The sequence below is a fragment of the Penaeus monodon genome, chromosome 1 (assembly GCF_015228065.2).
Source record: "Penaeus monodon isolate SGIC_2016 chromosome 1, NSTDA_Pmon_1, whole genome shotgun sequence".
In the NCBI taxonomy this organism is placed as follows: Eukaryota; Metazoa; Arthropoda; class Malacostraca; order Decapoda; family Penaeidae; genus Penaeus; species Penaeus monodon.
Window position 1 is genome coordinate 19812820 of NC_051386.1, and position 19141 is coordinate 19831960.

At 45.3% G+C, this 19141-nt stretch overlaps 1 protein-coding gene across 1 annotated transcript in view; it reads left to right on the forward strand.

The window, feature by feature from the left end:
• Positions 1 to 6536: 6536 nt before the first annotated feature.
• LOC119599221 (rap1 GTPase-activating protein 1-like) overlaps positions 6537 to 19141 on the forward strand; it is a gene marked incomplete at its 3' end in the record, with an annotated part of 152829 nt that continues 140224 nt past the window's right edge. Inside the window, 2 exon segments of the mRNA XM_037948985.1 lie at positions 6537 to 6593; positions 16404 to 16821. Coding sequence (XP_037804913.1) covers positions 16700 to 16821 — 122 coding nt within the window.

Consider the following 19141-nt stretch of genomic DNA (forward strand, 5'->3'; position numbering starts at 1 on the left):
GGGCCCTATGAGCGTATGTGTGCTCCGGGGGGGCAAGTCTTTTTTTGCTTAAAGGAACCTGGACAAGATTGGGGGGGAAGGAGGGGGGGGGGGGGAGGTTGTGGAAAAAGGGGGGTGGTTGAGGGAGAGGGAAAAGGGGGGGGGGAGGGTGGGTTGTGGGAGATGGAAGAAGGGGGGGAAAGGAAAAATTGGGGAGGGAAAGGTGGTGGGGGGAGTGGGGGGGTGGGATGGGGGGAAGGGAGGCAGATGGAAAAAGGAAGGGAGAGTGGTTGAGGGAGATGGAAGAATGGAGGGAGGGTGGTTGAGGGAGATGGAAGAAGGGAGGGACGGTGGTTGAGGGAGATAGGATGAAGGAAGGTAAAATGAAGTGGGGGAGATGGAGGCATGTGGTAGGGAGGAAGGGAAATCGATTTAGGGAAAGAGAGAGAGATATAGTCTAATCTCTGCGAGTAAATTAGATTGAGGAAATCAAGAAAACATGAAAAAAGGGAATCTGACGAGTCAAAAAAGAAAAAAGCTTAGTAAAAGAAAAAAAGATTCCGAACTAGAAATGAACAATTAGTCCAATAAAGAGAGAGCACAAGGGAAAGATTCCAGAAAGAGAAATGAAAGTGTCTGCGAAATTAATCTCGAGAAAGCGAACAATCGGGCAAAAGAAGTGAAGTCTACATTTATTACGGTGCAAATTGCCAATATTGTCAACAGGAGCAGTGTCTAGCGCTATTTTTTTGCAGGTAAATTAAATTACGAGTGAGCCGTGTAGGAGAGCGAGTGAGTGAGTGAATGAGTGAATGGGTGAGTGAGTGAGTCGCACTGTACAAGACTGACAAGCAAATCAAGAGTTATTGGATAGAAAGTCAGGATTTTATTTTTTAAAAATCGAGAGATTGGAAGCGGAAAGGTACAGGAAGATTGACAGTTCGGTGGTCTTGATATGAAAAGTAAAAGTCTCGTGTCTGAGTCTGTTATGGTATATTAATGCAGTGCTGGGCGTCCGTTTGGCATGTGTATGAGACTATACAGTGTGCGCGTCGTCTGGACAAGCATACGCACATGCACACGCTCACACACACACATAAACACAAGCACAATCACACACACACACCGTGAGAGAGAGAGAGAGAGAGAGAGAGAGAGAGAGAGAGAGAGAGAGAGAGAGAGAGAGAGAGAGAGAGAGAGAGAGACAAAGACAAAGACAAAGACCTAAATATAAGGAGAAGAAGGACAAAGAGAAAGAAAAATTTAGGAAAAAAAAACTATCGAAACATACATGAGAAGAGAAAGTCGATACTAAAGAAGAAAAAGAGAAAGAGAAAGAAATAGGAGAAGAAAAAAAAAGAAGCGCAAAATAAAAAGAAAGGAGTCGCAATAACATGTTTACATTCTCGTCTTATTGGTAGATGTGATATATTAAGTCTCGGTTGTGTAAGAAGCGAGGTATCGTGTTCGCTGGTCGTCTTGAGAGATCGGAGGCAGAAAGTGCTTAGAAAGTTCTGAAGGTAAAAATTTTATAGATGGTTATGAAGTTCACGGACATGCATGAGGCGCTTGGTTGTGTGAGCGTGTTTATGTAATGTGTATTTGCACTTAAAGGTATGGTCTGAGATGGTATTAGTGTTGATGCATCAAGGGGGGTGAAAGGTAAACGTGCAGGGAGTTAATAGAGCAAGATTTGACTCTCTTTCTCTATTTTTTTTATTCTTTTTCTCCTTTTCTTTTATGTATATTTTCTCCCTCTCTCTCTCTCTCTCCTCTCTCTCTCTCGTTTCTCCTCCTCTCTCTCTCTCCTCCCTCTCTCCTCTCTCTTCCCCTCTCTCCTCTCCCTTCCCCTCTCTCCTCTCTCTTCCCCTCTCTCCTCTCTCTCTTCTCTCCTCTCTCTCTCTCTCTTTTCTCTCCCCTCTCCCCTCTCTCCCCTCCTCCTCCTCTTCTCTCTCCTCCCCTCTTCCTCTCTCTCTCTCTCTCTCCTCTCTCTCTCTCTCTCTCTTCTCTCTCTTTCCCTCTCTCTCTCTCTCTCTCTCTCCTCTTTCTCCCCTCTCTCCCGCCGCCTCTCCCCCTCTCTGTCTCTCTCTCTCTCCCCCTCTCTCTCTCTCTCTCTCTCTCCCCCCCTCTCTCTCTCTCTCCCCTTCCTCTCTTTTCTCTCTCTCTCCCCTCTTCTCCTCTCTCTCTTCTCTATTTCTCTCTTCTCCTCTCTTTCTCTCTTTTCCTCTCTTTTTCGCTTCTCTCTCATTCTCACTCTCAAGCTCAAGCTCACTCTCTCTCTCTCTCTCTCTCTCTCTCTCTCTCTCTCTTCTCTCTCCCCTCTCTCCTCTCTCTCCCCACGCAAAACAACACACACACACACACCCACACACACCACACACACACACACACACACACACAAGCAAACACACACACGCACACAAGCAAACACACACACACACACAAGCAAACACACACACAAGCAAACACATATTACGACACGTTTGCTAATAAAACTCGACCGCCTTCTTGTAAGCAAATCCGACCACTTTCCTCGCTTAACAGGATTCTTGCTCGCTTTTGAACATGCAACACATGTTCAGATGCCAAAGGGGCGCCGCTCCCGTGTTTCCATATGTTCTTCACTGTTCTTCAGGTGCTGGAGAACACGTGGCATCATGGCGAGAATGGAAAGAAAAGAAGTCGGGTGATATCGGTGAGGGAAAAGGGTGGAAACGAGGGTGAAAAGAAAAGAAAATTCGTTTCGTTGTGATATCGGGTGAGGCAAAGGGGAGGAAACGAGGATACGCGATGAGTTTCGCTTTTGTTTTCCTATTTGGTTGATGAGGAATAAAAGAATGGACGACGAAGGAGGAACGAAGGAACTGGAATAATAAAATCGAGAAGGTGATGAGGAAGACGAAAAGGAAACAACAGCGATAACTAAAAAAAAAACGGAGATGGAAAGAGTAGGAGGAAATCGTGTAGAGAGAGAAAAAAAAGGAAAAAGAAAAAAAGTGAAGAGGGAAAAAGCAAGAGGAAGAAAAAAGGAGGAAGAGGAACGAAGGAAGATTCTCCTCACCTCGCGCTGACCCTGAGAATTGCGAGATAGGGTTTTGAGGCGACCGAGCGGGTTTTCTCGTCTGATTTCGAGATTGGTTCAAGATGCTCGCCGCTTGCAAGGAGCTTCTCACCCGCGTTTGTTTCTTGGTCTTCTCTTGAACATTTTTTTTTGTTTATGATGATTATTATTATTGTTGTTATTATTTTTTATATTATTATTATTTTCATTATTATTATTTTATTATTATTAGTAGTAGTAGTAGTAGTAATACTAGTAGTAATATTATATTTTTTGTATTATTATTATTATTATTTTATTATTATTATTATTATTATTTTCTCTTTTTATTATTATTGTTTCGTGTGTGTGTGTATTATGTGTGTATTGGAAGGATTTATCATGACATTTTATCTTTGTGGAAGAAAAGAAAAAAATATATATATATACCGTAAAACCTAAAAACAAATCCCAATCTCGAAATATTTAAGAACACGGACGGTCCCTAGTTCCCCTCCTCCTCCCCCTCCCCTGCCCCCGCCCCCACGTCTGCTTCCATTCATCCGTTTGCGAAAAATCATGAATGAAAGCCGCAGGTCAGCGAAGAGTGCATGTGAAGACCCTCCAGCTGTGAAAAAAAGGCATGTCCTGCTTGACCCGGATAATTGATAATTGATATGCAATTCGTATAATTCTCTCGGCTTCCATATTATGACCTTCGTAAATTACTTGCAAATTGATGCCACTAATATAGAGCATGTGATCATGATACAGCGGTTTAATCCATGCGGTCGCTGAAGAGAGCTGGAGATGAGGGGGTAATACGTGTTATCTGTTAATTATATAATTTGTAAGGGAAATTTTCGTGGTAATGATGGGTACAGATGCTAATGATGATAGCAGTAGTAAGTTCGAATGCTAATAACAGTTGTAGGCAGAGAGCATAAATGATGATAATTGTTGTAAAGTGAGGGTGATAGTCTTTGCAGTCGGAAGGGAAATGGTAATGATAACACGTGGATCACAGACAAGGTAGACGAGAGAGAAAGCAAGAGATAGGAATAGCAAAGAAAATGGGAAAATGGCCCTGTGCCAGTAATATAATTATCATCTTATTCCTTCTTTTCCCATCTCCTCCTTCTCCTCTTCGTTGTTTCTCACCTCATCTCCACCCTACATCTCATTCCCTCACGTATCACCCTCACTCTTCTCCTTCTTACTCTCTCACACTCTTTGGCAACGCCCTTACCCCCTTATTCCTCCCCTATAACTTTCCCTCATCACCCTTTCTCTCTCCCCTCCCTCATCACCCTTTCTCTCTCCCCTCCCTCATCACCCTTTCTCTCTCCCCTCCCTCATCACCCTTCTTTTCTCCCCTCCCTCCCTCACCCTCGTTCCCCATCCTATTCCATCGCCCTCATCTCTTCCCTTTCCATAGAGTATCCCCCCCCATATATCCTTCCGGATTGCCCTCACCTCCAGCATCACCCTCACCCATTCCCCCATAAACTCTCCCCCTCCTCCATAGCCCTCGACCTGATCACTTCCCTAACCCAATCCTCCCTCTCCCCACCGGCCCACTTGTTTCTTCCCTTCCCCTTCCCCTTCCAATCCCCCTCCCCCTATCCCTCCCCCTCCCTCATCGCCCCTCCTTCCCCCTCACTCATCGCCCATCCTTCCCCCTTCCCTAACACCCGTACCCTCCCTCACCCTCACCGTCCCTATATCCCAAACCCTCCCTCCCCCACCGCTCCTCATACAACGAACGACCTGAAAAACGAGGATGAGGAAACGACCGCGATCCCGAAAATGACGGCGCAGGAACGGACGAAAGGACAAGAAAGTTCCTTTTAGATTGCGCGCGGAATTCACCATTGAACCATCGGAGAGGAATGGAGGTAAATTGACCGCTAAGGGCGAGGAAGAGGTCGTTCCTTCTCTCTACCTTTCCCCTCTCTCCTGCCCTCCCTCCCTTCCTTCCTCCTGCGCGAGGAGCTGTTAGGAAGGCAACCCAGGAGAATCTGGAAGAAGAGGAGAGAGAGGAAATGCGATGGGATGGGATTGGCCTGATTGTGAGGAGGTGGGATGACTGTGTGGAAGTGGAGATGACTGTGAGGAAGTGAGGGCGATCATGAGAAAAGGAGGATGGCTGCGGGGAAGTGAGAATGACTGTTAGGAAGTGAGGGTGTTGTGAGGAAGTGAGGATAACTGTGATGAGGTTGGATTGTGAGAAATGATGAGTGAGATGAGATGATCCGTAAGGAAATTAAGCTTGGGCAATGAGTGAAGACCAGTTTGGAAGCAGACTGACTACGAATACCACAGAAGTTGACAGTACGGGAGAGCAAATGAGGGAGAGTGATAATTAGGGAGTAGGGATAATGAGGAGCTCAGGTTTAGCAGAGGCTGGGGTGGGGGGAATGGCGTGGAAGAAGAGTGGCACACTAAGGGAAGGAGACACTGAGGAATCGAATGAGGCAGGGGGACGGACAGGGAAGAGAAGGGGAGAGGGAGGAGGAGGACGAGGACGAGGAGGAAGGGGCGAGGGAAGGGATAAATATAACAACCAAATTTCGAGTTTCGAACTTTCGGTTTTGTGTGGTCACGGAGGCTTGGGTTAGCCATATTTTGTTAGATGTGGCAACCAAGTATTTATTTTGTTGCCTTCGTTGTGGAACCTAACGCGTAATAATGAGCTTAGATTCCTGTGGGGGCAAAATGTGATGAGGTTTCGCTCTCTGATAGTGATGCAGGGAATGACGTAATGAGATGTGATGAAAACCAGACCTTTGGAAACGGTTAGTCTTTGCTCACCGCCTCTCACATGTCTTTCTGTGATGATCTGATTTGGGTTGCAGATCCGTAAAGAACTTGCTTGTTGATTAATCCGGTCTCTGTCTGATAAATGTGTGTTGGTTGATCTTAAAAAACGTATGATGTCGATGCTGATAAGTATTCGTGTTTCTATTAATTCTCCTAATCGTGAGGTTAATTGTGATGATAACGATGGTTGTGATGATATCCCTTGATGTCAGTCATACTGAACGTGTAACTGCATAATTTTTACCATGCTTTATTAATATAACTGACGGTATTGATAAAATTATGAGCCAGTATTTTAATCCGCGAGTTAGTTACCTCAATAACTATAAACCTGCATACATTAGCAAATGAAAGTGGACAGAAATTCCGTACCTAGTTCACTCCCCTCCCTGTGTCTGGATACGAATCGCGACCGTGAATTCGCCGTCTCGAAGTAGACATCCATCTCTCACGCTCTCGAGGCCACGGCGCAAGATTCCATTCCTGTTGCTCGGGAAAAAATGGGGAAAAACTTTGACAAATTCTTACATGGTTGAGACTTCCCGGTGTATTAGAGCTTTCTAAGTGAGGGAAAGTTAAAGGGTAATGAATTACCCATTCAAATTAATGGGGCAAAAGAAAGGACTAGCCGGCAACGGAGGTCGGGAGCGGGATGTTCGGCCGAGAAATTTGGGAATACGGCTCAGTTGTTCCTTGGCGAGTGTGGGGTGTGGACGTGGGACCTGTGCGCTCCTCCACGCTCGCTTACCTGGTGTGTACTTCGTGGCGATAAGGCTCGGACAGAAATGTGTTTTTGTGATACTGACAGTGTCATTCGGAGATGGAATTATTGTTATTGATTTCGGTGTTTCTTGTGGATGCTATATTTATATACACATAAATCTTAACGTTTTGTATACTGATTTAAAGTTTTTGATAAGCTTAAAAAGAGATCGACTGTGGTTTTCGTTGAGTGTGTGTTTACCGACGGCATGTCGGAATGCGAGGAAGGTGCACGGAGGCTGGAGAGGAACAGGACTTAATGACTGTCTTGAGGATTCAACTGCAATCAAGCCGTACGCACAGGAAATCGAGATCAATGAGGGACTCCTTGATGAATGAAACCCCTCTCCTTCCCCACCCCTCCCTCCCTCACCACCCCTAAACAGGAACGTGATTCTGTCCCGAGATGAGGGTGATAACGGGTGTGGTGTGTATGTGTGGTGATCAGATGGGAGTGATAGTGTGTGGTCAGTTCCTGGTGGAGCATGAATCGGTGCACAGAACCCACGTCTTATGTTCTTAAGCCTTCGCGTGACCTGTGTGAGGTTAACCCTGTTTTTGTTTGTATTTTTGTTTTTAATAGCAATTCTTACGTCGATTTGCATGATGACAATGACGTGATCCTGCAGTTGATCTGACATCCCTCGCCTCGTAAGACCAGAAATATCAGTTACCCAAAAGGAAATAACCAGTGCCTGATTCATTCTGCCAAAACAGCACACGTGACACCTTTCATCGCCAGGCAGAGTTACGACGGACCGATAGGAAATGTGATACACAGACCGAACCCGGGGCGACTAATGCGCTTTCGTGGGAAATTCATAATGGCCAGGCAGGTCCCGTATCAGACCTGCAGAGGAGTGTGACTATGCAACGTATCAAGAGATAAGTTGTCACTGAGGCAGAAGATTTTTTTCTTCGTTATATTCAGTCCGTTCGTCTCTTCGTTCGTGTGTTATTATTAGCATTATCAACGTCATTGGTATTTATATTCGCGCTGTGGTAATGGTAACTACAAGATCTGCCGTGGTTATTGAATCCACCTCCTGCCTTGTAGTTTGGAGACGCATGTATAATTTATATTATGCATTTGTGCTTACAAACAGATTCAAGAAAAAATGCACTTTCCATGTGCTTTTGGTGTACTGAGAATGATCGATGCGAATTTGAGTGCTAGTCCCCTCGGGTTTTACATTAGTCTGGCCTCACGTGTTTAGCTTCGAGTAAAGGATGTGTTAGATGTTTCGTGAGAGATGAAGAGGTTCTCGCCAAAGGTTATTCGCAGTTCATGTATTCGGCTGAAGTTTGCGTGTAAATTGGACTTCATGCGTTGACTTAACAAGGCAAACTTGATCGGAGATTAGCATTCACCCGCACCGTGCAATCAAGTTTGGGGTGATTGGAGGAACACAAGATGTTCTTCCCGAGTTTGTATTTGGGGCGTTTGGATAACTCCCGGCACCCTTCCCCCGTCCCCTCTTCCCCCGTCCCCTCTTCCCCCTTCTCTTCACCTAAACCCTTACCCTCCTCAGAGTCCCCGAAAATTATGAATGGTGGTAAACCCGTATGTTTTGTTGTTGAATCTGAGCCGCCCACGTCCAGGGGTAGGGGAAGGATGTTATTCGATACCATACCAAGTCCTCTCTCTCTCTCTCTCTCTCTCTTCTCCTCTCTCCTCTCTCTCTCTCTCTCTCTTCTCCTCCACTCTCTCTCTCCTCTCTCCTCTCCCTCATCTCTCTCTCTCTCTCTCCCTCTCTCTCTCTCTCTCTCTCTCTCTCTCTCTCTCTCTCTCTCTCTCTTCTCTCTCTCTCTCTGTCTCTATCTCTCTCTCTCTATCTCTTCTCTCTCTCTCTTCTCTCTCTCTCTCTCTCTCTCTCTCTCTCTCTCTCTCTCTCTCTCTCTCTCTCAATCTGCCTGTCATTCTACTTTCTTTCCTGCCATCCCCATTATCTCAGAGCCTGTATGTATATATCAGTATGCTTGCTTATCTATCCATCAATATATCTTTCTCCCCCTCCACTTCCCGCCATTCTTCCCACCGTCTCATAATCTTAATTGTCTCCCAGTTGAAATCATTCGCTTTTCGCTGCTCCCAAGTGGCACTGCTTTAATCGCATTGCAGTGTGTTGGCTTTATTATTGAACCGGAAGAATCTTTCAACGTTAATTAAGCCTTTGTTTCATCGAAGTTGCTCGATGACAATGATAGCTTAGTCAGAATATCAAAATATCGCCCCGGGTTGCGTTCTCGCATTCGGGCGAGTCAGCGAGATGTAAGTCCAATTTGCTGTATCTTGATGGTCGTTTTATTCATGATATCTCTTGTCACGGTTGTGCATCACAGCGTTTTTTATTGATTTTATTTAACACTTGTTATTCAACGACAGGAAGTACAAGATCCATAACGGATTTTTACATTTATGAATAATGAACGAGATTAAAAAATAATAATATGCGCGCGAAATCTTCCATCAATCACACCACGTCATCCTCCTCCTCCTTAAATTAGGCAAAACATAAAGATGTTTAACTTCATTAGCCGTTCCCAGGGCAGCCACAGGGACAGGAAACCCCGTGGTCGGGCTGGCCATGGGAAAGTGGCGAGGGGCGTGTAAGGGGAAGCCCTCACACCCTATGCTCTGAGGGTGTCGTGTGTGCGTGGGGGTAGGGTGCAAAGGGGGGATGTGGGTGGGGGATATGTGTGTGAAAAGAGGATGCGTGTGCGAATTTTTGTTTGGTTTTGTGTTTTTGCAAATGTGTGAGGATGAGTGTGAATGTGTTAATATTTTGCGCGCGTGTGTGGAGAAGAGAGATGGAGGAGAAGAGAGAGGAGAGAGAGGGAGAGAGAGAGAGAGAGGGAGAGAGAGAGAGAGAGAGAGGAAAGGGAGAGAGAGAGGGAGAGAGAGAGAGAAGAGAGAGAGAGAGAGTGTCAGTTAGAATTTTAGAATTTGCTTAAATGTTCCTAAATGCTTTAAGGGGAGTGCGTGGTATACTCGAGATTGCAGAATGTGTTGCCAAGTCTCCGTGAATCTTGCCGAAGCCTCAAGTAGATAATAAGAACTTTTTCGTCGTCTTGCGGTGCAGTTTGGTCACAGTTGTGTAACTTTGAGGTATTGGTGAATGTAATCGTGAGAGAGAGAGGGGGGGGAGGAATACGGATGGGGGAGGAGGGAAAAGAGATAAATGGGGAAAGGAAAGGAAGGAGAAGAGGTAAATGGGGAAGGGAGGTAGGGAGAAGAGGTAAATGGCGAAGAGGAGGAGGGAGAAGAGGTAAATGAAGAAGGTGGAGGGGGCATAAGTGTCGGGGGGGGGGGGGCATTGCACGTCCTCACCTGACTCCTATCACTCACACGCACAAGATATCGGAATGTGATATGCGCCTTACGTCATTTTCCTCGGAGAGATGCATGAAAGTGCGATTGAAAGTGAATCGAAACATGAGTTCGTTTCTCTCTCTCAGCCACTGGTTTACCCTCAGCGTGAGTCACGATGAGACGAGTCGAGTGAGGGATGAGGTGTGTGTATATTTGTCTGTGTGTGTATATGTACGTATGTGTAATTTTGTAGGCCTGGGTTGATTTATATGTATTTATATAGTGCATATTATAATTAATGTAATATATATATATATTATAATATATATTATATAATATATAGTATATATATATATATATGTGTGTGTGTGTGAGTGTGTGAGTGTGAGTGAGTGAGAGAGTGTGTGTCTATGTCTGTGTATGTATTCATGTATGAATTGACGTATTTATGTATGTATGTATGTACATGTGTCGGTTTGTGCTGCGAGTCACACGTACATGAGACTTGATGTGTGAACCGTACACCGGGTGGGGTGGGGGAGGTGCGGGTGAAGGCGCTTTCTCGAGTTACATTTGTCATAAAGATCTGGTGTTTACCCCTGCCGGTCCCCTGGCGGTCCCCTGCCGCCTCGCTACCCCTTCCGACATCCCTTGTATTATTCAGCAGAGAAAGAAATATTTTTGTCAAAAGGATTAGGAATATTCTCGAATAAAGTTGTGAGAGATAGATGTTCGACTTTTCTTTGTTGGGAAATGAAGCACGGGGAAATGTTTATGATTTTATCCCCCGTCTTGATGGAAATGATAAAAAAAAACCTGTTGAGTCATGTTGAGAAGTTTTATGGATGTGTATTTATGAATTGATTGATTATATATATATATATATATATATATATTATATATATATATATATATATATATATATATATATATTTTTTTTTTTTTTTTTTTTTTTTTTTTTTTTTTTTTTTTTTTTTTTTTTGTGTGTGTGTGTTGTGGGGTGTGTGTGTGTTTTTGGTGTGTGTGGTTGTGTGTGGTGTGTGGTGTGTGTGTGTGGTGTGTGTGATTGGGGGAGGGGTGTGAACAGGGGCCGGGAGGGGGGGGGGACGCCCCTCCCACGCGTCACTTTACGGTGCCCCCGGGAGGAACGGGAAACCCATTTGCCCGAGGAAATAATCCCAAATTTTTGCGGGGGCCTCGGGGGAGGTAGGGGGATAGGGGGGGGGGGAGGGGGGAAAAAGAGAGGAAGGAACGGGGGAAAAAGGAGAGAGGAGAGAGGGGAAGAGAGAGAGAGAGAAAGAGAAGAGGGGAGAGAGGGGAGAAAAAGAGAGAGAGAGAAGGAGAGGGAGAGAGGCAAAGGGGGAGCGGAGAGAGAGGCAAGAGAGGGCGAGAGAGAGGCAAGAGAGAGAGAGAGAGAGGGGAAGAGAGAGAAAAGGGGAGAGAGAGGGGAGGGGGGGAAGAGAGAGAGGGGGGGGGGGTCAAGAGAGTGAGAAGAGAGGGGGGGGGGGGGGGGGGGGGGGGGAAAGAGAGAAAGAGGGGGAGAGAGAAGAGAGAGAGGGGGGGAAGAGAGGAGAGAGAGGAAAAGGGAGAGGGGGGGGGAGAGATAGAAAAGGGGAAAGGAGAGAAAGAGAAAAAAAAAGAAAAAACAAGAAAAAAGAAGGAGAAAGAGAGAAGAGAGAAGAGAAGAGAGAGAGAAAAAGAAAGAAAGAGAGAAAGAGAGGGAAAAAAGAGCGGGAAAGAGAAAGGACAGAAAAAAGAAAAGGGAAAAAGAGGGAAAGAGAAAAAAGGATTTAAAGAAGAAAAAGATCAAAAGAGAAAAAAGAAAAAAAGAAGGAAGGGAAAAGAAAAAAAAAAAGGAAGGGGGGAAAAAATTTTCGGGGGTCCCAAAAAAAAAACTTAAAAAAAAAAAAAAAAAAGGGGGGAAAATTTTTTTGGGGGAAAAAAAAAAAATTTTTTAAAAAGGAAAAAAAAAAAAAAAAAGCCAAAGGGGGGATGAGGGAGGGGAGGGGCAGACAAAGACAGACAAAGTACTACTATAAGCACGCGCGTGTGTGTGTGCGTGCGTGTCACAAACTGATGACCTGGAGGCGGGGGAGTCATAGTTAAAATAATGTCAAGCAATAGAAAACCCATCGTTATTCGTGGGGCAGAGGTTCTGTTCTTTGACGGCAAGATAAAGTGCAAAGGTGCATGTAAATGACGGGTTTGGGAGAAAGAGAGTGGGTGGGAAAGTTCGAAAAGGGGGGGGGGGGGGGGGGGGGGGGGAGAACGAATGAATGAATAATAGAAAAGATTCAACATGTGGTATCGGAAATTGTAAGAAAAAAATAAGTTTTAGGGGGAAATTAATAAGAGAGAATAAAAATAAGAAAAGAGATTATAGTAAAATACGAGGGATAGAAACCATCAAAGAGGTAGTGAGAAACTAGATTAAGAAAAGGTGTACGAAGGAAAATAAGAGGATAGAGGACAGGTTAGAGGGAGGGTGGGTAGTGGGTTGAGGAGGTCGGAAGGAGGGTGGGTGGGTGGGTGGGCGGGTGGGCAGGGAGTTATCGCTGGCTGCATCACAATAGCATCTTGGCGACGTCTCGGCACTTTCGAATACCGGGGATGCTTCGTGCGCCCCGGGGATCATGGTCGAGGCTCAGACACACGCGTCCGGCGCTCTCGTGCTGCGACGCGCCCGGGATGCTCCGCCGCTGGATCGGGGGCGGAGGAGGGGAAGGGGAGGGGGAGGAGGGAAAGGATGGAGGACGAGGGAGGGGGGCGGAGGAGGGCAGGGGGCAGAGGAGGAGGAGGGAAGAGGCAGGGGGCAGAGGAGGGGGGGGGGAGGGGAAAAAAGGGGGGAAAAAAGGGGAAAAAAAGGGGGAGGCCGGGGGGGGGGGGGGGCTCAGGGCGGGGGCGGGGGACGGCTAGGTGGGTGGGTTTTTAGGGTTAGGATTATTTGGATGTGGGATTTTTTTTTCATATTTTGTATCTGGATGGACTTCGTAACTCTCTTTGTCTGCCTCTCTTCTTCCTTCCTTGTACCTTCGCGAAGTCATGTTTGTTTTGTCCTTCGCTTTTTCTTCCTCTGTATTTCAACACTCGAAACAAAAAGGAGGAAGAAATAGATGTGAACGGAGACCGAAAGACGGACAGGAAAAAGAGGGTAACAGAAAATGAGAGACAAAGAAAAAATGAAAAAGTTAGTAGTAAATAGTAGTAATTTTAAGGGGGAAAAAAAGGGAAAAAAAAAAAAGGAAAGAAAAAAAGGAAGGAGGTTTAAAGAAGGAGGGGCGGGTTGACTGGGGGACCGGGTGTGGAAAACTCGTGCCAAGAGGGGCCCGGGGTAAAAAACAAGGTGAAGGAAAATGGATGTTTGAGGAAGAGGGAGAGATGAGGGATGGGTGAAGGAAAGGTGGAGGGAGAGGGATAGAAGAAGAGAGAGAGAGAGAGAGAGAGGAGAGGGGAGAGAGAGGGGAGAGAGAAAAAGGGAGAAGCAAATTTTAGAAAAGGAGAAAAAAAAAATCGAAGAAATTTTTTCTCTATCTAGACATTTGGGCTAGCTGTGTCTGAAAAAACCTGGGGCGTTTTCCCGAAATCCTAAAAAACTTAGCTGTTTCCTTTTTGCTTTTTTCCTCGTTCATCTCGAAAAAAAAAGACAAAGGGAAAAAAAAAAAAAAAAAGGGTTAGGATGAAAACGCCTCGAATTTTGGGGGTTATTATCTCTCAAATCCCCCCCCCACCCCCACCCCCACCCCCCCCCCCACCCCCCCCCCAACCCCCTTCCTTTTCCCCCTTTCCCTTTTTTCCCCTTTTCGTCTCGTTGTCAGCAATTTTAAACACTTGACAACGGTGGATATTATCGCTGTCCTTCCTCTCTCTTTTTCGCCCTTTCTGGCTTCACTTCCATTTATTGGAAGTTTTATATTTTTACTTCGCTTGCTCTTTTGATTTTTCATACCTTTTATGTCATTAGCTTTCATTTTTTGAAATTCTTTATGCTTGTTTCTTCATTTTTGGCAATTGTCTCTTCAATTCTCATGCATATTTTTAAAAATTCCTCGTACTTCTCTCTTCTTTTTTTGTATTTCTTTTCTATATTTCAAACACTAATACTTTTTTTCATTTGTCATGTCATGTTTTATTTTCCGTGCCCCCAGTCTCGCTTTCGATATCTTTCTTTGATTAATTATTGGTGCCTCTTGCATGATTTGGTTTCTTCTAGTTTTCTATTGAGAAGTTGGATCTCCTCTTGATCCTCCTTTGTCTCTTTGTCTTTTTTCTCTCTCTCTTTCTCTCTCTTTCGTTCCCTTTTCATTCTTTCGATATCGCGGCTCGAGTGTGCTCTTCACCCTCCTTTCTTTCTTTCTCTTTTCATCCGTTCCAACTGCCATTGCTTTCATCTTGTTTGCTCTTCTTCCTCTGTAATTGTCACTTCCTCTCTCTCTCTCTCTCTCTTCTCTCTCTTTCTCTCTCTCTCTTTTCCCTCTCTCTCTCATTCTCTCTCTCTCCATCTATCTATCTACTCTTTCTCTTTCACTCTTTCTCTTTTTCTCTTCTCTCTTTCTCTCTTTCTTCTCTCTCTTCTCTCTCTCTCCCTCTCTCTTTTCTCCTCTCTCTCCTTCTCTCTCTCTCTCTCTCTCTCTCTCTCTCTCTCTCTTTCGTAGCAGTTTTCTCCTTCCTCATCTTACTTCCCCTTGGTAACAGTAGCCACATTCCTTCTAGTCTCCTCTTCTCCTCTTCCCTGCTTCCCTCCCCTCCATCATTTCCCCTCGTCCCCCCCCATTTTTTTTCCTCTCCCCTCCCCCCCCCTTTCCCGCTCCATGAGGGCCCGGTGGTCCTCGTCAGGCCTCCTTCTGTGCTGTTCTTCTCCCTATTCCGTGTTTTTTCTCCTTTTCCTTCTCTCTCCTTTTTTTTTCCCCTCTCTCTCCTCTCCTCTCTCTCTCTCTCTCTCTCTCCTCTCTTCCCCTCTCTCTCTCTCTCTCTCTCTCTTTTTTCTTTCTTCTTCCCCTTTCTTTCCCTCCTTCCTCTTTCTCTTCCCTCTCCCCTTTTCCCCCCCTCCCCCTCCCTCCTCCCCCTTTGTGCGTGTGTCAACGTCACCGCATCATTATTTCTACATCTCCCTTCATCCAAGTCTGTGTCGCAGGAATCTCGCACTTCGCCAAAGTCAGACATACGGGCGGCCAATCACTCGCGCTGACTGATGGCGGCTTGAGGTGTTGAGGGGGACGAGAGAGGGAGAGGGAGAGGGAGACAGACAGACAGACAGACAGACAGAGAGAGAGAGAGAGAGGAGAGAGAGACGAAGAGAGAGAGAGAAGAGAGAGAGAGAGAGAAGAGAGAGAGGGGAAAAAGGAAGAGAGAGAGGAAGAGAGAAGAGAGAGAGAGAGAAAAAGGAGAGAGAGTGGGGGGGGGGAGACGCGATTAGGATGAGGAATAGACAGAGGAGGAGGAATGGGAAGAGGAAGATAATAAGAATAAGAATAGGAAATGATAATAAAAAATGACAGAAGAAGAGGAGGAGGAGAGAATAAAAAAAGATTTTTGTGTGTGGGGATGAAAGAATGGTGAGAGTGGAGGGAAAGGAAAAAAGAAAAAATGAGTAAAATTAATAAAGGAGGAAATGAAGAAACCAAAGAGAAGAAGCTACAAGAAGTTAAAACTAAAACAAATAAACACAAAAAAGTGTTTACGACAAGAAATAACAAAGGCGATGAAAGTTAGATGTAATGCAATACAAGGAAAGTAATAGGCCTACGCGAGGAGGAGGAGGAGGAGGTGGTGGTGGGGTGGAGGTGGAGGTGGAGGTGGAGGTGGAGGTGGAGGTGGAGGTGGAGGGGAGGGTGGAGGTGGAGGGGAGGGAGGGAGGGAGGAGGAGGAGGGGGGAGGAGGGGGGAGGAGGAGGAGAATGAGAAGGAGGAGGAGGAAGGAGGAAGGAGGAAGGGACAACAGAAAGGGGAGAAGGAAGAGGCCGAGGAAGAGAGCCTCCCCCGCCACGTGAACGGGAAACACGAGGAGAAGAGGAAGAAGACGAGAAGCAGGAAGTCCACATGTGAAGAATAAACGAAACTTAAAGAAAAGGAAGAAATATTTTTTTCTGGGTGGCCTCATTGACCTTCTGACTTCGTTATGAGAGATTTATCTTTTTTTTCTCTATTCCGTCTCCGTTCTTTCCTCCCCCTTTTTCGTTAGACTTCCTTGACACTTGAGAATGACCGTGTCGAGGAAGGAGAGGCACGAGGAGGCATGCCGCTGTCATGTCATATCACCTTTCGAAATCAGGAGAATGTCGCGACCTTTCGAGATTTTTTTTATATTTTTTTTTACTTTCTTTTCTTTTATATTTATTTTGATTTTCATTTTCATTTTAAGTTTTATTATTGTTATCTTATTTCTTCTTATTATCAATATCATCATAATGTTTATGGATTTAACTTTATTTTATTATTTATTTAATATATAACTAATCGTTCTCATTACGGTGTACTTTTCATTTTGCAGGAAACACACTTTGTAGGAATCTCTTTTATGTATCTGGCTAAGATATTACGTATAAAAGGGATTCACTCAGAGACCATGTGAACAAAAACAGATGCGACTTGACTTCTAACGATCTTTAAAAGTGTATCTTGTGTGAGACTTTGTTATAAAAAAGACGGTGCCGCTATGAGAGTGCTGGTTTGGGACAATGAACGAGTGAGACAAAAACAACAACAATAAAGTTATTTGTTGTTTTTGTGAATATACTTTTATATATATATATATCTCTAGTCAACTCCAAAAAAAATCCTGCCAAGATGGTGCTCTTAACGGATAATAACAAAGAGAACACTAGTAAAATTCGGACTAGTATACATGTGATGAATGAGAAGAACAAAAACAACAACAACAATAATACCGATGTCAACAAAAACAGAGGGTAAGTAATTTATATATTTTTTTCTATTTTACTACGTCTTGTCTTGGATACGTAAGTGCCCCCCAGGAGAGAAAAAATGCTCGTTTTCTAAAGTGGGCGAAAATTGATTGCAAATATTTTTAGTTGGATCAGCTGAGTGAGGTTCAGAAAGTTGTTTATTCAGTTAACAAGCAAAGACTTTTTTATTTTCAAGATTTTGATCTTAACGTCTGTTGCAGTTTCCTTCATAATTTAACAGCTTGATTAATATTTTTTCTTTACGTGTATTTTTTTTTATTTATTTTATTTATTTATTATTATTTTTTTTTTCGATTCGTTAACGAAGTGGTCCTCCGCAGTTGTATTCTTGGGCATGTTTTTTTTCCCTTTAATCAGAAGTATCATTAAGTATCTCGAAGGGTTATTGGTAACCTGGTAACCAGATTAGTAATGAGCCTCGGGATTTTGGACCCCCCACAGGCACACGCTTGGCCTTCAGCTGCTCCTCCTTGTTCATTTTCCTTTTCATTTTCATTTTCCTTTTTTAACTCCCTTTTCTGTTTTCTTTTACTCGTTCTTCTTTTCTTTATTTTATAATCCCTTTTCTTCTTCTCCCTCCTCCCCCACCCCTCCCTCCCCTCCTCCCCCTCCCCCTCCCCCCCCATCCTCCTCCTCCTCCTCCTCCCCTACCCTTCCTCTTCCCCCGTTTCCCCCCCTATTCCCCAATCCCCATCCTCCTTTTTCCTATTCTTCTTCTCCCTTCCCCCTCCTTTTTCCCCTCCTCCTCTTTCCTCCTTCCACCTTCCTCCTCTTCCCCCCCTCCCCCTCCCCCCCTCCCCACCCACTCCCTACATCCAAGGTCTTGTCAGTGACCTGCCGTCCTAATCGGGCACCGCACCTGACTAATCCCCCGCCCAAGGGATGTTAATGATACCCCAGCATTCCCCTCCCGCTCTCCCCGCTCTCCCTCGTTTCCCCTCCCTCTGCTCCCCTCCTCCCGAGTCTGCCACCCACACCACGGGTGTTCCCTCACTGATATGTGGGTCGTTTTCTATCTTTTTGCCCCCCTCCTCCGTTCATTATCCTCTCTCTTCTTCTCTCTCTCTCTTTCCTCTCTCTTCCTTCCCTCTCTCTCTCTCTCTCTCTCTCTATGTTATTTTATTCTCTCTCTCTCTTTTTCTCTCTTCCTCTCTCTTCCTTCTCTCTTCCTCTCTCTCTCTCTCTCTCTCTCTCTCTTCCTTTTTTCCCCTTTTTTTAACTGTTTCGCTTTGTATCTGTTTATCTATCTTTCTTTTTTCCATTAATTATTTTATCCATTCTCGCGCCACTTCCTCCCTCCTTTTTTTTTTAATGCTTTTTGCACTACAGGTTTTCGCATCCAATAAGGGGTTTTTGGGAACTCTTTTTTGTGTCTTCTTTCTTCCCCCTTTCCAGGCTTCCGCGGCCTTTTTATTTTCTCCCTTTTTTCTTATTTTTTACTTATTTACTTCCTTTACCGTCCTCCTCTTTGGGGCTTTTTTTTTTCCTTTCCTCCCCCCCTCCCTCCTCCTTCCCCTCCCTCTCCCAAACCCCCCCCTCCCCCCCCCTCCCTTCCCCCTTCCCTCCCCTCCCCTCTCCTTTCCCCCCCCTCTCCTTCCCTCCCTTCCTCCTCCTCTCCCCTCCCTATTTTACCTCCTCTTTTCCCTACCTTCTTCCCCTTCCTCCTTCCCCTTAAATTTTTTCCTCCTCCCCCTCACTTCCCCCCTTCCCCCTTCTTTCCCCCTCCCCCCCTTAAACCCCCTCCCTCCCTTTTCCCCCCTTCCCCTCTCCCCCTTCCCCCCCTCTCCCTTCCTTTCCCCTCTCTTTCCCCCCCTTCCCCCCTTTCCTTTCCCCCCCCCTCCCTCTCCTTCTTCTCGTCCTCCCCCCTTTTTCCCCCCTCCCCCCACCGGTTCCCCATCCACACAAACGGCCCCCAGGATTTTTTATACATCAAGGGGACGTTGCATCCCCCCCCAGTAGCCCTCGTGCACCATCACAAAAACTTTTTCCGAGTTTTCCAGAATGATTATATGAATCAAAAATCCCCCTTTTTTTTCTTTTGGGGGGGGGGGTTTTCGGAAATCGCCAAAAAGGATCTCGTTTTTCGCTCGGCTAGAAATGTTCGTGAAGGGAAATGAAGGAAGGGAAAAGGAAGGAAGAAAAACAGAAAAAAAGGGGAGGAAGACATAGCAGTTTTTGGGTGGGGGTTATAATTTTCTAAAAAAAAATAGGGGAAGGTTTTTAAGAGCGACTGCAAAGAAAAAAAAAAAAGAAGGGAGAAGTGGGATTTCAAACTTAGGGGCAGAAGGGAGTTTTTATTTTA